The sequence below is a fragment of the Amblyomma maculatum genome, chromosome 5 (genome assembly GCF_055883805.1).
Source record: "Amblyomma maculatum isolate TAMU_Amacu chromosome 5, ASM5588380v1, whole genome shotgun sequence".
Taxonomy (NCBI): Eukaryota; Metazoa; Arthropoda; class Arachnida; order Ixodida; family Ixodidae; genus Amblyomma; species Amblyomma maculatum.
Genome location: NC_139348.1, coordinates 156,493,498 through 156,506,830, shown reverse-complemented (window position 1 = coordinate 156,506,830; position 13,333 = coordinate 156,493,498). Strand labels below are relative to the sequence as shown.

The window sequence follows — 13,333 nt, the reverse complement described above, 5'->3', positions numbered from 1 at the left end:
GCAATAGCAGTAACATGACATCACTTGACCTAATCACAAGGAGCAAAAACGAAAAAGGGGAAGAAATTTTGAATGGATTTAAAAAGCAGTCATTGCATTACTCTTTTACTGTGTGCACACTTGACTATTATCGTGCTTAAAACTGTTTAACTTTATAGTGCCAAAAAAATTGCTGTACTGCTTCTGCGTTGACACAGTATGTGAAACACAAGTATACTGGATCGTCCACGCAAACAGGCATGCAGGCAGCCGCTCTTTTCAATGTGCCGTTGCGTCCAGTCCACCCGCGCACTGTAGGGAAGTGGCAGGCCAACGCGAAGCACCACCTACAGGTTCGTCCGTGGCTGTTTCACTTTGCTTCAATATGCAGATGCATATGGCTCGATGATGTGTTGAAGGGAGTGACCACCTGCGTACGTGTTTGCACTAAGAGCGGACGACCCTGTACATTATTATGGCTTGTACAGGTACAGGAGGTCATTTTAGGTGCTGTCATGATTTTTGCTTTGTGTTGTGCCCCATGGCTGTTTCATTGTTCTTTGAGTGGCTCACCAAGGATCTGTGTGTGCAGGTATCCTGATGTCGTACAAAGGCAGCAGATGCTCTGGGACGCAAAGCAGCAGTTCCTGTCAAAGTCATTCCGGCTTTCTCGTCAGGAAGGCCAAGGAGGTGTGACGCTCGGCTTTGTTGTGCTTCCCGTGTCATTACAAAGCTTGAGCACAAACATTTCTTTCTTGCCACTAATTCTGCACCTACGCGTGTCACAGGTAGTGTTGCACCCCGCGTGAAATTTAGAACTAGAGCAAGTTCTTATGTTTTTGTGCAAAGATAGGACAAACAAAGGCACGTGCATGCACATGGACACACACCGTAATGAAGCTAGCACCCCATGCCTGTGTTGTGTCTGTAACTGTGCTTCTGTTTGTGCTGCCTGTTGGCACTCTTGACATGGGGATGGGTGTGAGGTGCATAGTTCAAACAGGACCAGAAAGAGAACAAAGGCGTCATGTACTCTGGTGGTCTTAAATTTTCCTTTCTTTTTGATTCCTAGTGTATTTTGCACCTTATATCCAGCATTGCTGTATGGCTAGTTTAGTACCAGTTCTCAATCGAGTGTGATTCAGAAGCTGCCGCTACTTACTGACCAAATTGCTCTCTTATGCACAAGTTGAATATTATGGGGCACTATAAATTAATGAATAAATTATATGTTGCAGTATAGTACACATATGTAGATACAATGTCCATTTTAGGAAAGGTGATACCGACACCGGAGCACGATGCCAGCCTTTTGAGCAAACATTTTGCTCTTGCACTGACCTTTTTAAGCTGCCTGATTTCTTTAGCTAGAGCTCAGATGAAACTCCCTCCAATAAATAAATAAACAAGCAAACGGACTGTTAGTCGAAGGTTTGGTTTGGTTGCTTTTATTGCGCTAAAAATTTGTTTGCTGTACTTTGTAGTCTAATTATAGGGGCATACGGCTCTACTTAGCATGGCAAATGCCAGGTTACCAATCAGGATTGAGTGGCATTATGTTGGAATGTTGCGTATGGAGCATGATATTTTGATTGAGATGTGTCTTGAACGCGGTCAAAAGTCTTTTGTGACAGTGCTACTACGTATATTGCTACACTCAGTGACAGCTTTCCTTGGTAATGAAGGGAACAGTATGAGGTTCGAGCATTTGTAATTGTGTCACTTCGCCAAATAGTTCAGCCTTCGGTGCGTCTAGCCCAAGAACGGTCGCTTTGCAAAATCACTGGTTTACCTGGTGCCACCTGTGTGGAACTTCTTGTAGCAGGCCATACCTAGAAAGTTCATTTTAATCTAAGAAATTCTCTCCATTGTGATTCTCTCCAAATAAAAATACCAGTGGTGTTAAAAATCTGCCTAAAACAAAAAGTAAATATGCATAGTTCTTAAAGGAGTATAGGTACCTGATTTTTAGGTTCGTGTTTTATCCTTTCTAATGATGCCGAAGACATTACGGTGCATGGATCACTACTTCATATTCGCCTACGATTGCTGAATAATTTATAATCGAATTTTTTTTCTCCCTCCCCTGTTTTGGTTTCGTTTTCAACAGCCGATTGATGGTTGTGATGTCAAAGTTAAGTCTAGGTTTGTGAGGTATGAAAAAAACACCGATATAATCATTCCTCCATTGTTTGAATATATACAATGATAAAGCCAGCCTGCCTCAACAACAAGAACCACAAGTGAGGAGTCAGCTATTATATATCGCTGTTTTTTCATGACGCGTGTGACTTAGACTTATTGTGACGTCACAGCCACCTCTTGCCTACTCAACCAAAACTGATGAAAAAAGAAAGTTCAGTTTAAATTTTTTTTAGTTGTAGGAAAAATCCACATGGTGATCCATAAACAGGGATGTCTTGTGTATCATTAACAAGAAGAAAAATGCCACCAAATGTTTGGTGTCTGTGCTCCTTTAAGAGAAAACTATTAATTGTAGCAAGGGGCTATATCCAACGGGAACATTTCTGCTGTGTACACTTCACTCCATTGCCAGGAAAAGCTCTCGCAGTTGATGTCAAATGCCAAGGGATGCATTTAGGTAAACGGGGCTTGTGGGCGTCCTTTTGCGTGGCTCGTGCAGATGTAGTGATGCAGTCGCCGCCAGCTGGCATGAAAGGAAGGCAACAGAAGAGGCGGGCACGCTCACGCAATGACTCCACGGCCAGTGAAGGAAGCGGCTCGGACAGCGGCCTCATGACCAACGGACAAGATTCTCCACCTAAAAGTGCCGGTTCAGCGTTGTCAAAGCCTGCAGGTTCAGCCACAAAGGTATCTTGCATTTGGCTCCTTTAGAAATGATGAATTTTCTCTATGCGTGGCTTTTCATTTCTTATGCTAATAGCTCTGTAAATGTATTGTTATTATTTTTATATGAATTTATTAATTGATAATTGTAGGACTTTTTTTTTTTTTTGTCAGAAAGTGCTGATTTCATCAACAAAATATGGCTCATTTTGTTCACATGTCACAGGGGCTGCAGGTTTTGATTTTTTTTTTCAACATGGAGGGTGGGGAAGGCAAAAAATTTGGGGAGATACTTAAGCTCCACCTTTGAGGGCTGATGGGACGGTGTGTGCCTCTTATCTGCAGCTTTCTTTGCGGATACTGACTTGCGTACATGCACTTTTCTACTCGCTCAGTCATCTCACGCATAATCATTAACACACATTTGCAACTTGGCACATTATTTGCGGGGCCACCCGACACAGATACTAAATCCTGCTTTAAGCAACCCGTACGAATGCTCCTGTGGGGGCATAGAGCGGACTTGTCTGACTCAGAATACAGGGATCCTGACTTCCAATTCACCCTTTCATCTGAAAGGAGCTGCCCAAATTGGCAGCTCCTGTCAACTTGGCCATGTCATGTGGTCTCGTGACATTACACAGCCTGCCAGCCAGTTAATTGCTCGGCTATGCCACCTGCCGAATACCACCTGCAGAAGGCATGGTCATTATTGTTCGTTCACAAGGCCAGTGCTGGATTTTCTGCAGCACGCTGTCGTGTTAGAGCCGTCTGGTGTCAATGTCGGCATCTGTGTGAAGCCGTCTCACATCAGCGTTGGCAGGTAGCAGGTGGTGTTCGTGGGCAGTTCACTTTCTCTATCTGCCAGGTGGAGCGGGAGGAAAATCGGTTGGATGGTAGGATATATGCAAAGAAGGAAATCCTCTTCTCCTTTGGCAAGGGAGAGAAAGGAGAGGCCAGACTTGGAGTGACTCGGCAAAAATTAATAAAAGAAGCGATTACGGTTGGAAATTAAATAAGAGCCATGTTAGAATTAGAATAGAAGCAGAGTTAGCATATATTAGCGGGTATCACATCGGTTCAATCGATTCCCCCTAAATTTTTGCAGTTGCATCATTCTTCGCTTTTTTTGATGGCTCAAGGTACTATAACGGGCTGTTTCCTAATGAAACTGTAGAAGTGACATTTGTTTAATTGGACTTTGAGACTACAAGAAACATTTATTTATTTAGTGAAGGCCTGATTGATGATCATCTGCTTTTGAGACATAAACTGAATTGGCAGCAGCTGTTTTGAGTAATTTGTTGAGTCTCAACATACACACTTGGGAGTGTCAGAAAAGAACTTCTCGACTGCTGTTTCCAAGGAAGCAGGTTCAATCCCGGCCATTGCAGTGGGATTCGAATCTGCATCCTCGGGGTCATTAGTCGAGCGGCCTAACCCGCTGAGCCACCTGGTCACATTTCAATAGAAGCAGAATGCAAGGCTCTCGTGTACTGTGTGATGTCAATGCATGGTAAAAAAACTCCGGTTTAAAATTTCTGGCGTCCACCACTACGTAGTCTCTCATAGCTTGAGTCACTCTGAGACATTAGAACCCTCAGAACAAACCAGCAGTGTCAGATTCCTCCGTGGCCTCTTCAGCTTGTGTTGCAAGTGTAGTGGGTTCTTTTCGCAAACAGTGTCATCGTGTGTGAGGATGCTCTATTGCATGAACTATAAAATAATTTATGACCTATGACACACTAGTAAACATTTGAAATGGCTCGCAGCCAAGCTCGGGTATCTGGCCAATGCTTGGGAAACAATGGTTGACACAAGAAGGTGCAAAGCCCAGAAAAGTGAAATCGAACCCTGGTGGCCTGACTAATTCTTGGTGACAGTGCCTTCCGATTGTCGTCGTGCCCATCATAGCATGAACATTGGAGCAGTGCGAGCAGGATTGCATCGCATAGTTCAAGCTTGAGAAGGGTTGTTTAGATGGTCGCTGGCTGTGCTAGTTGTCAGTCAGTTCAGTCGTTCAGTCGTGTCCGACTCTTTGTGACCCTATGGATCATATCACGTCACGCTTTCCGGTCTCTCACTATCTTCCTAACATCACATAACTTCATCTGCAGCACCTCGAGGATGCCATCTAACCACCGCGTTCGCTGCCTACCCCTTCTCCGGTGACCCTCAACCTTTCCCAACATCAAATCTTTCTCCAGCGACCAGTGTCGAAATTAAGGAACGCCCAATGCCATAGACTTGTGCGCCCGTTGGCCGGGACTGCATTGGCAGCCCGGGTTTTATGCTGATTTCCGAGTAAACTAGGGTCTAATTAACGAGGTTTCTCTTTATCGTGTTTACTTGCAACATGTGATGTGGAATGTGTCGAGCACTCTTCGCAGGAATTACGAGCACTGACCCTTGTGAGGAAATTTTTGGTGACTCTCTTTTCTTGCAGATGAGCAAAACGTCGAGGTCATCTGTAGCAGCTAATGCGAAGGCAGCTCAATGACCAATGATCGGCTACTCGTCATGCAATTCATCCCGAGTCGCCGCTATTTGCACATGTGAAAGGTTAGTGCCTGAGACAAGCTGCTTGCATTCTTTGACGGCCCCCTTTTGAGGGGTTCTTGTTTCCAGCTGTCCAGTTTTCTGTTTTGCGAGAAGACTATGATGGTCATGCTCGTTGGTGTGCGAAGCGAGCCAACAGTCGCAAACACCAAGGAAAGTATTGGGGATTGTTTTATGGTGTTGATCGATGGGAAATGTTAATGTAATCGTGCAGATAATTGAATGAAGAGTGGAAACAAATAACCACATGCTACCGGATGGATCAGAACCCATGACCTCATAATTCCATGCCCGGTACTGTACCAACTAGCTGCAAAAGTTCCAATTCAATCTTCTGCTTTCTAAGGTATTTATATTACATGTAACCTACCCTTGAATGCGTTCACCAGTGCCACCCTCATCCGTAGTGATGGACGTAGTAATGTCTCGTTATATTACCGAAATTCGCCGGTCAAGGGTTCATATCCGACCAGTGGCATGTGATTTATTTTTGTTCTACTTTCTGATAAGTTATCTTCACAACTGCATTATTATTTTACATTGATCACTAAAATAAAAAAAAAAAAAGAAATCAGCAGAGACAGTATTGCCTTTGTGTATGAAGGCAGCTCATTTGGATGCTTGCGCTGCCACGATGCCTGTAGTGCACATCACTATGTAGCTGCGATCGCGGTGCTCTCTGTATTCTTCCCGCTTCTTTGAGGGTGCCCTCTCCACCCTTCTTCTCTGTGAGGCACAATGGGATTTTTGTGCCACTTGTGGGCACGTCCTGTCCAGGCCACACATTAGCCAAAAAGAGCTTTTGCCTTAAATCGCCTGTGCTTTCCGTGGTGTCGATGACTGTTGGCGTCCTTAGCATAAGCCTCGTAATAAGCCCCGCACTTCCCCCTATTTGTTTCCTGAAGCTCACATAATAGTGATCATAAACAGTCACACTACACCTGATGTTCACAGCAGTACCTGGGACAGCCATAAAGCTCCTAGTTGTGCACAGTTGTGAAGTTAACAAAAAGCACATTTGAATGACGAAATTAAAGCAAGGAGCAGACACTAAGATAGTAGTAGTCCATATGCACGTACACACGAAAATGGGAGACAGTGATGGGGAATTTAGTTGCTTGAGACATTTCTGTGAAGAAAGTTAACAATGACAGAAAACAAGGAAACCGAAGGGGTACATTTATATACAGCATTCTTTTTTAAATTGTAGCATTTGAGGATAGAAAGTAAATTGTATGGCCAACTTTTAACGAGCATAATTAGAAACAGGGAAAAAAAGTTATGGGGGACACCTAAGTTCCAGCTTTAAGGGTATGATCCAGTAGCCTAGGCTACCACTCGACATATAAAGCTTTGCTTTAACTTAGCTGTATGAATGTGCCTGCATGGCCTAGGAGTAGCATGCCTTGTTCGACATCTAAGAGCACTGGAGTGTAAAGTTGATTCTCATTCCACCTTCCCACTTGAAAGGAGCAACCAAAGCTGGCAGCTTCTCCCAACTTTCTGTTGTCATGAGATCACACAAACCACCGAAGAATCTGTGCTCAGACATGTCGGCTGCCAGCTACCACTTGCCAGCGCCATACCTGTGATCTTTTGCTCACGACGCCAATGCCGGCCTTTAATGCCACTGTTTTAAAAACGACCACATGCTGCCAATGGCATCTGAACCCACACTCTACTAACTAAGCCACTTTTGAGGGTATGTTTATGCTGGTGTGTAACTTAATCTGGGGCAATATTTGCCTGTAAACATGTACCACCAACTCGCCCATTTGGTCATAGTGTTAATCTGCAGACAGTTCACCAGTGCCACCTCAACTCTCGGGGTGGGCATAGGAACAGCCTTTAAAATTGCAAGTGCTGGATAGGACATGATCAAATGATTAAGGCAGGCGACATGATCAAATGATTAAGGCAGGCGTACGAGGACCCTCATATGCTTCTTTTAGCACCAAGATTGTCACAGTCGAGACCCTTGGTAATCTAATGACATAGTAATTATATGATTGAATTATATAGGGAATTGAGAATCTCGTGACAACACACATAAGAAAGCCAACAATCACTGAAACCAAAGAAAGCATACAGCACGCGTGCATGTGTGTGTGTGTGTGTGTGTGTGTGTGTGTGTGTGTGTGTGTGTGTGTGTGTGTGTGTGTGTGTGTGTGCGTGTGCGTGCGTGCATGCGTGTGTGTGTTGGAACCTTGTCTACAAAAACACAAACTGAAAAAAGTGTGGAAGATTGTTATCAACACAAGCTGTAGAGGTATTCGAACTTTTTTTTTTTTATATGCTTCATATATATATATATATATATTAGAGAATCTTAACTCTGGTATTCAATGAAATTTTACACAATAATTCGCACAATTTTTATAATTACATCTTGGATTTGACTTTTTTCGGTGTGAAGGTTTCGATTTGACCTCTGTTTGACTGAAATTAACCCTATTTGATCGAAAAAATATTTTAGTTGTTTTGGCCTCTCGTCGAGAAAATAATATACATAAAAATGACCAAACTGCGAATAAATGAGAATCTTCATTGGGTGCAATCAGGAGCACTCTTATGCTGGGCGAGTAAATGCTAATAGCAGGCTTCTGCTTCAAGCACTGATGGGAGAGTTCGTTTCTGTTGCTCACACTCCGGCAGCAGAAGATGAACTAGTAGTTGGAGTGGATGCAATCAAGAATTTTATTTCGTTGTACCATTGTATATTTACGGGTAGCCTTAAAATGGCAGACACATACAGGGCACACAACAACAAAGCGATGGCTAGTTTTGTTGTTGCCTGCCTCACCGGTTTTGTTATTGAATTAAGAAAGCCATTGCCAACTTGCCCAGCTAAAAGCAGTCTTTTACACATTCTCTATAGCATGGATACAGCATTGTGTCATCTACAGCGGAGCTAATAATCCCAACTTTTTGTCTTCTGGGTTCAGATCTTCCACCAGTCTCTTCATATCTTTGCCATTCAGTGCGAAAGTAGTGCTGTGGAGAAGGAATAGTTAATGCTCGAAACAGTCCAACCTTTAAGGCTGAATCTGAGGATGTCTGTCAAGAGTTATTTGGTTCATTTTGATCCGTGCATCAGCAGGATCTGTCTCATTTTTTATTTAACACAGGATTTGCACGCAATTTCTGGTTTTTATCGGCCGCACTTTGATATCAAACCTACTTGTCTATAGATGCTTTCAAATACAAGAAAATTTGGCTCAGTTTCTGTTTTGCGATTTGGCACATTTTGGTTTATGGCATTGACTAATAAAAATGATCCGTGAAAGCATATTAACTGATTGTTAATTGATTAGAAAGTAAGGTAAACAGAAGAGCAGAAAAAAAGAATTGATTAGGTACCTATAGTATTCTTGTGTCCATCGCTAATGTTGAGGTTGGTGCTACTGAATGATGTCAGCATTAAATTACATGGAATATAAATACTTTCGAAAGTATAGACTGGGTAGCTGCCGTCACGGCTCAGTTACTAGAACACCGCATGTAACGGTTTGGATGCTTCCAACAGCGTATAGTGTCGCATAAATGTTTGGTGCACCTCTGCATAAAATAAGCTTAATATTTGTGGAGGACTCTAACAGTATGACCTAAAAACTAGCGTAGTCCCCGGTAATCACCGTTGCGCAGGCAGTTTCAGTGTGTCAGTTACAATGACACTTGCCTTCAGTGCTTTCCATACAGCATTACACAGTGAACTGTTTCCTGCAGGAAAATTATTTTTTGGTTCACTGTCACCTTGTGAAGCGTTAACATGTTGCGGCATCTCACTTGGCTTGCAGTTAGATGCACTTCATACTTTTCCCTATGTTTATTACTCTGGTAACCCACCCAAAGTGTGCAAATCTTTTATTTCATGAGAACATGATCCCTGTTGGAGTTCTGTGCATGTTATTGAAAATACTGAAGGCACGTTAGGCTTACCTACTTTGATCAAAATCGGTTCCAAATGACAATTTTCATCTCTTGTTCACTGCAATTGACACCCAATTTTTTTCTTCTCATGCACATATAACTACCGCTGCAACATAAATGTTTGGCAGCCCAGTGGTCACATGAAGCGCCCCTGTTATTTAAAGTTCATTGACTCGTACAGGCCTGATATAAATATCAGACCTGCACGAGTATACGAGTATATTTCAGTGCAATTGGCAGTGGCTAATTTTTAATTTTTAATTATCGTAATGCCCATTTTAATGCTGTTTTTTTGTTTTGTTTTTTCAGAGTAACGCACATCATCTGTCTCATCTACACCAGCATGCATCTTTTCTAATTTATTATGCGTTTCAGCATGGGAACGTTAATATCTTCCGTTATAGTGAAGAGAGTTCTCTGGGAGCTGCACGGCCCTGATTATTTTGGGGCCAAGCAATAAAGAACTGTTTATTACTGCTTCTTGCCTCTTCTGGTTCGATCAGGTGGAGCTAACAAAAGAATAACAGGACAACCATTATTTTGTTTTGTTTACTTTTGTTAGGAGAGTGCACTATCTTGGAGATTAAAATATTCAGCGTGGCCAGGTCAAGCAAGAAACAACCTTTTGTTTGTTGTAGGCTGAAATAGTGCACGGAGTACTGTAGCATCTCCATCATGCTAATGTCACGGAGTCATCATCTGTAGTTTATATCATTAGTGACCGAAAGAATTCTATGTTCTGAAGTACTAGGAATGAATTCAGACACATGCAACCTTAATTCTGCCAGCATTAAAAGATTGATGAGATGTACTTGTGCCCTCGCACCACAAATTCGCGATGCGAGCCCAGTACGTAGCATTTGCAGGCCCGGTTGCGGCTCCCACATTTAAGACCCCCAATTTTCTGCGGCAGGAAATATTAAATACACGGGATCGAAAACAATGTGCGAAATTTTGTGACATGTGTCAAATAATTCTTCAGATTGCATATTGCTTTATTCAGAACTAATAGTATCTTTTCTTTTTTTCGAGCTTTTCAATGTAGCTAGGCTAGAGCCCTTTGCCATTAGGCTCAAGAGCCGATAGGAGAACCTAACTTTTCAATGACTTGCAAATGCAAAGTGGTGTGACTTCGGATGTGGAAAAAAGGCGGTGCAGGTTTTTGAGAAAAAGACTGTACTGAAAAGATTATTCAAGAAGGGAAAATGGGCGCAGACAGGACTGGGTAGCTGGAAACAGTAGCGGTGGGCAGTGATAGTGGCTGCTGCTGCATGGGAGGTTGTGCACATTAAAGTACCTCAGGTTTGGCTTCACTCGATTGCTGCATGTCCACCTGAAGCACTGCATGCAAAGTAATGTTGACATATTTGCTGTATTTACTAGTTTTGCATTTTCTTGATGGGCCTGTAGCTATGGTTGTTCTGAACAGTTTGTGACTGCATTATGTAACCATATTTCTTTTAACAAGCAATTGCACCACTTTCTGAAAATTCTGCGAGAGTCAAGGATTCTAATCTATATTGGCTGTAGATAAAGCATGCAAAGCTTTTTGCTCTGGCACGCAAGCTGATCTCGTAACAAATGATTAAGTCTCAAACTTCTCAACATCAAAGAACTGCGTAGAAGATTGGTGATGACGGCATGTACGACGATTGTTCTAATTTCTATTGCTACGCCCACACCCTGTGGTGCGTTATCAGACGCCCAAACAACTCTTCGGGGGCTTTGCTTTCAGCCAGCGTTGTTTTTACTTCAAATAAAATGCTTCTATGCTGGAAATGTACCGGTTTTATCAAAGACTTCATAATGCGCCCACTACCCGTCACTGTCCGGTGCGGAGGAACCTGAAAGTGTCGCTGTTTTAATCGCCGAATGTGGCCTTGTTTCAAATGCCAGTGCCCAAATATTTCACATGCTTAAAGTGCAAGCTTTCAACATTCAACGCCTCGAATCTAATCGAAATCTGTAATTGGTGCAGTTTCCTTTTAAACTTCTCGACAATTCTTAGCTCCTCCTTGCGTTGTATTCATGCAAATAAGGTGAAGTAATTTTTCTATCATGCGGTTCTGCCTAATGATGCCTCATATAATAGCATAAAAAAGAATTCGGCTGCTAACACAAGAGCCTTAGGAAAACTCGATTCCGCAATTACTCATAGTAATGCTGTAGTTTATTCGGAACCGCTGAAGTTCTGTACATAGTACATAATGCACTTTGGCCTAAGGAATTCATGTCGTACTGAAGTTGTGTCAATTTTGAACTAACTAGCTATTAACTGGGAAGGAATTTGTTCCTTAAACCAATTGGGATTTCCACATGGGAGCCACAGTTGTATCGACGGAACTCACTGTAATTGGATTGCAAAACATTTCGCCAGAAAAGGCAGAATGCAGATTATCCATGCTGGATGGCTATCAGTCGATGGCTGATAGCGACCTGAGTAGCCCATTCAGTGACCCGGGTTTCAACTCCCAGGTCTGAGCTGACCAACACGGCCTCCCATTGCTCAAGAGTAGGAACTTGTATTAGACATTCCGAGGGCGGCATCCCTTTATAATTCCACAATATGTGGTCATATGTGACTGTTTCACTTTATTATAGTGCACATACTTGATCGTAATCACCGCGGTAGAATTTTGACAACAGGTAGCCTGCAGGTGGAAATCGTAACTGGTTTAAGGAAAACGTTGCAAGTTGATACCAATTGGCTCTCCTAACTATAGGTGACCTAGGCCACCTATAAAGTCACCGGGACCGAATCCGCGTTTGTGATTAGCAGTACGTTGAGCGCCCCAACAACTAAGCCATCACAGCGGGGACAAGTGCATGTAGGGTTCCATCGCAGTTTTTGCTTCCACTGGCCTTTCCTTCATGTTTTTTTTTTTTAATTCTTTATTGGCCGTCAGCACTGTCGTATATACCTTAATATCTAAACACATCCATTCGCGATATGATCATGCAGGTTTTGTTCACACAAGGTTGTGATATCATTGGAGAGGGGAGCATTCCCTGTCCTCCTCTCCTGGACTCTACTGGTTGATCTGCCTGCTTGTAATGCGCATGTGCATTTCGTGTTTGTGCGCTCGGCAGCAGTAAGTGCACACCTGCTGCTTAACGTGCGCAGCTGGCGCCTTACAGCGTTCACAACTTCATACATGTTTTCAACCAGCTTTCAGTGTAGCAAACGTGAAAAGCTAATGCTCTGACCCGCCCCTTCCCAACCTGGCTCTTTCGCCCTTTATGTCTATGCGCCACCCCTTCTGCGTAAGCATACATTCACTGATCTAAAATCATTAGCTTTGTCTGCGTGCAACAAGTATAGCATACAAGTCCGTGCAATCTTGCTCAGAAATGGAGTCTCCTGACGATGCGCAACAAAGCAGCACTTCGGTAGTTCACCTCTTAGCTAAGCTTTTAATACACTCTCCTGAGAGCCTTTCTTCGCGAGTGATATTTAGTCTTGACTGCGAAAGAGATCTCTTGATTGAAGAGAGGGAAAAAGTTACTTCAGCTTTTGTACTTCATATAATAATGTCAGTCACGCATTTACACCGCTACTTGAAAGCCGCAATTTTGAATTTGCCGATAACGAGCGGCGCAGTGAGGTGTTAACTGCTCCGTGTAGATGGCACTACGGTTTAGAACGTTTTCATAGCATCAACCCCCATTAGTCTGACTGATGCTCGAGAGCATGGAGGAAGGAAAAACTTTCCTCCATGCTCGAGAGCGAGCAAATAAATTCAGCCTATGACGCGCTCTTAACGCGTCGAGTCTCTTTTAACGTTCGCGAATTAATGAACCCGCAAATCCGCAGCGACTTTACTGGTCGCATCCGAATTGGATAGAAAATTTAAACCGAAACAAACGCACCAGTGCTGTGCGTGAAAACTTTTCCTTGCTGCCATTGGCGGATACCTTGTGACGCCACAGCTTTGTGTTGTTGGGAGGAGGTGGGATAGAAAAGAGAGGACCACGGAGAGGACTAGAGAAAACATCCTCTCTCGGGCTTCCTCCTCACCGCCGCCTGAGCAAGTCAACCACCTGTGTGTGTTGGACG

The 13,333-nt window shown here is 43.2% G+C and overlaps 1 protein-coding gene across 2 annotated transcripts in view; it reads left to right on the top strand.

Annotated features, from left to right (window-relative positions):
• The window catches only part of Polr3E (RNA polymerase III subunit E), a 33,489-nt gene extending 23,734 nt beyond the window's left edge, over positions 1-9,755 (top strand). For both annotated transcript variants that reach the window (XM_084604801.1, XM_084604800.1), the window contains exons 14-17: positions 572-669; positions 2,624-2,811; positions 5,234-5,349; positions 9,586-9,755. In XM_084604801.1, coding sequence (XP_084460927.1) covers positions 572-669; positions 2,624-2,811; positions 5,234-5,287 — 340 coding nt within the window. In that variant the 3' untranslated portion in view covers positions 5,288-5,349; positions 9,586-9,755. The remainder of the gene's footprint in view (positions 1-571; positions 670-2,623; positions 2,812-5,233; positions 5,350-9,585) is intronic.
• The last annotated feature ends 3,578 nt before the right edge of the window (positions 9,756-13,333 follow it).